Genomic DNA, 3,807 nt, shown 5'->3' with positions numbered 1-3,807 from the left:
AGAGGACTTACAATGTTATTAGTGAAATGTATATATTGCTGATTTATTTAGTGTGAATAATTCATTTGTAATAAATTCACCTCGTTAAAACGCTCCAAAATTCAATAGAATATCCAGAATAAATTTAATTTATTCCGAAAACAATCATTATTCCTTTGGACCAGGTATGGCATAGTGGTTAGCTTGCCGGACTGTAAATAGGAGGGTCCATTGTTCACGTCCCATTTGCGCAAAGCCGCACTCCACACTTTGGGGCCTTGGATTCATTACAAATGTGACTCAAATCCCATTATTTGATTAGTGAGTGCTGTTGAGTAACTGTTTTCCTTTTAGTCTATCAGTTCAAAATGTGTGTTTCAGCAACTTTTTTTTGAATAGGCAAATGACAGCAAGGATCATTACCTTTTAGAGAATAATTCCTCTTATACTTACCTGAAATTAGTGTTTGGAACATTAACTTAGCAGTGTGTTTTTATCTTATTCATTTGTTATTTTGTACATTATTGAGTTTCCTTGGCTAACTGTGATGTTTGAAACGAACGTATTTTGATTACCCTTCTTAGTTCTGATCAGAACCTATTTTGAAGAAATATAATTTTGAGTAACAAAAAAAAAAGTATTGGTTTATGACTATAAAAAGAATAATTATTTTATTGAGAGTTACAGCATTTATAATGAGGGAGAATATTTTTTAAAACAGGCAAGACATTTCAATCACTGATGCAATCATTCTCAAGTACACAACTATTATGTAATATGCTCTGTTATAAAAGGTACTTTAAACGTGGATTCTTATTTAAATAATACTTTTAATTGGCTAAGGTAGTAACAATATAATTTAGATGTGTGAAAGTGAAGGTTGGATATACCAAATCCCTTGTTTAGGTGTGGAAATCCACAATATGCAGCACCTAGAGGAACACATCAATAATGGTGTGACAATGTCACTCCACAGCAACAAGATACAGCATCTAAAGGAACACATCAATAATGGTGTGACAATGTCACTTCATTAACAAGGAAGGCAGTTAGAAAAAAAACAGATTTATTAAAGTGATTTATCAAATAACTGCTTAAATAAATATTTTTTTGGTTAATCCAGTGTAGTATTACTACATCCTTTCTTGAATGTTAACATGTATACTGTCAAGTAAAATCCAAAAACAAAGAATATTCATTCCAAAAGGCTGAACTTTAAAATCTCTTTAATTTGTAATCCTATGATCACTTTGGCCAAGAAATAAAATATGATGAACTGGAAAATTAATACCCATTAAAAAAGGCTTAATGAACATAACATAAAACATCATATTTGTTATTTCTAACATTTTGAGCTATGATCATCCATAATCTTCTTACGTCTGTACAAAAAGAGCTATAAAGGAATATGCTAATAGGCAACAAACTATTAATGCCCAAAACAAACACTCTGAACTAATCTTTTAATCACTTCTGGATATGTACACCAGACACATCAATAGATAGAAATATATATTTATATAAATTAAAAAAAAAGTTCAATATTAATATCAAGTACCTCTACAACATCATACAAAATATTTGGTTTTCTCTTACATCAATATATTTTTTAGATATACATGGTTTTGCTAGTGTAATTAGCACTTTAAGTGTATTCACAGAGATGTCCACAACCAGTAGGACACCATGGATGGTATTGTAGCCACTCTTGGATATGCTGAAGATGACCACCATGTGCACAACCTTGACACCATGCATACAGACCTCTCACGGCTTGGTGACTGTTGTTAAAGAAAGTAAAATAAAATGTATCTGTATGACGAAGGAAAAAAATGGTCAAGCTTTTACTTACTGTTAACTATATATATTTTATTATATAGCCATATAATCATACATACAAGATAAGATAAATGTTGCTATATAATTAGTACCATACAGTTGGTATTAAAGAAATTAACTGAAATCAATTCAACTATTGTTAATGTGAGAGCAAGTCATCTCTTCCAGATGATCTATGTAATGCATAAAATTTAAGTATATATTATACTGTCACAATAACCCTAAAATAAATGACATCGCAAAACTGAAGTGACTCCAATACATTTTTAAACTATCCCTAACGTTGAAAATACCACTAAAAAGTAAAGTTTACCAGAAACATTATGTATCGCCATTCTAGAGATGCCGACCAACTTAACAAATTACTACATAACTGGTATTTGAGCAGAAAAATAGGAATAATTTAACTTCTGCAGTCACTTTCCCATCATAAAAAGTGTTTAAATCTATCGATCAAAGAATACAAACTGTAGGGTTTTCAGTTATTTTGGAAAATTTACTGTACTATCAATTAGCAGCATCTTGACACATTCCTGCAACACTAATATTAACAAGATTTCTGTATCAAGATGACATTTCTAATTGTGGTAGATTTTCACCTTTAGTTTGTTTTTATGGGTACTATTTAGCTATTAAATTTACCAGTAACTTTTGCCTCCGTTTTCTTGATTTTTGTCGTGTTTTAGTGTTAGGGTTGTGTCTCAAAATGTCAGTTCTGTACTGGAATCCAATTTATTATACCGTAATTTTTGTGGTTGATTTTTTTTTTTAGACTTTTACCTCCACTTAATGTGTATCATTTAAACAGTAAATTTATTTATGGTTGTACTTTTACAGTTTCTTTGTAATGAGGATGACATCCTGATATGAAATTCCTTTCCTCCCATGATACACTTTCTTGGCTAGATGGCTTTCATCATTTTGACATCTTTCTGCTAAATCTCGTAGGGCAGGGCCAGCTTCTGAATATGATAATTATCAATATGGTTTCCGATTGGTCGATACTTTATTCAACGTTATAAAAACATCTAGATTTGGTTGCAGAAGGACGCATACTTAAATGACAACAGTCTCAATGGTGTTGTTGCTTCATTTCACACCCCATAACAAATTTACAGGAACACAATATACAAAATCTATAAAACAGAATTTAAAGGGTGTGGTAGCATAATTTGGGGTTAAAAATTAAAAGGGTTCTGTTAAAATACTAATCAGTGGTACATCTTCTGTTTTGGACTTGAAAATTCTAGTGTTCTTCACATTTTCTTTATCGTTATATATTTTCATACACTATGGGCCACAACCATTAGATATAAGCAAAAAAAAAAAAAACTTTCCTGAAATTTGTCAACATTGATAATTTAGACTATTTTGTTCAGTCACTAAGCCCTAATGTTCAGAAAATGGCCACCTCGTATTTCCGAGCATACAGCCACAATATATCCTATACGCTGACTTTTCACAACTTGATGAATAGAATATTCTTTAGTTTCAACATTTATCTACAAGTATTTTATTATACCTTAAAATCAAAGAGCATATTTATAAAACTGTAATACTATCACATTTAAAACAACTAGTTAAACAGACGTACCAAACGCTACATTGGGTGGGCATAATCTTGCACCTGTCACAAAACCATCCAATTCTGGTCATCTGTCTTCGACAGTTTCCACACAGGGTGTGTATTGTTGTGGACTGCTGATTTAGGGAGCTAATGGAAGAAATGGTGCTGAGAGAGATCACCTTATTGGCAACGTTCCACAACTGAAAACATGACAGTATTTCTGTGGAAAATTGAAGTACCAGTATAAAAAACAAATACATGTATAGAGCATACAATAATTATCTGAGCTGTACATAAAGCCACACATAGATCATACTATAATTATCTGAGCTGTACGCACAGCCACACATAGAGCATACAATAATTATCTGAGCTGTACGCACAGCCACACATAGAGCATACAATAATTATCTGAGCTGTAC

At 31.8% G+C, this 3,807-nt stretch overlaps 1 protein-coding gene across 4 annotated transcripts in view; it reads right to left on the bottom strand.

The window, feature by feature from the left end:
* Window positions 1-1,032: 1,032 nt before the first annotated feature.
* Window positions 1,033-3,807, bottom strand: part of LOC106469599 (GATOR complex protein WDR24-like) — a 23,827-nt gene continuing 21,052 nt past the window's right edge. For all 4 annotated transcript variants that reach the window (XM_022398173.1, XM_022398172.1, XM_013930101.2 and 1 more), the window contains 2 exons: window positions 3,413-3,605; window positions 1,033-1,760 (listed from right to left, as the gene is read on the bottom strand). In XM_022398173.1, coding sequence (XP_022253881.1) covers window positions 1,625-1,760; window positions 3,413-3,605 — 329 coding nt within the window. In that variant the 3' untranslated portion in view covers window positions 1,033-1,624. The remainder of the gene's footprint in view (window positions 1,761-3,412; window positions 3,606-3,807) is intronic.

The sequence above is a fragment of the Limulus polyphemus genome, unplaced genomic scaffold (genome assembly GCF_000517525.1).
Source record: "Limulus polyphemus unplaced genomic scaffold, Limulus_polyphemus-2.1.2 Scaffold3566, whole genome shotgun sequence".
In the NCBI taxonomy this organism is placed as follows: Eukaryota; Metazoa; Arthropoda; class Merostomata; order Xiphosura; family Limulidae; genus Limulus; species Limulus polyphemus.
The sequence above is the reverse complement of the archived record's forward strand: the minus strand, read 5'-3'. Positions and strand labels throughout refer to the sequence as shown.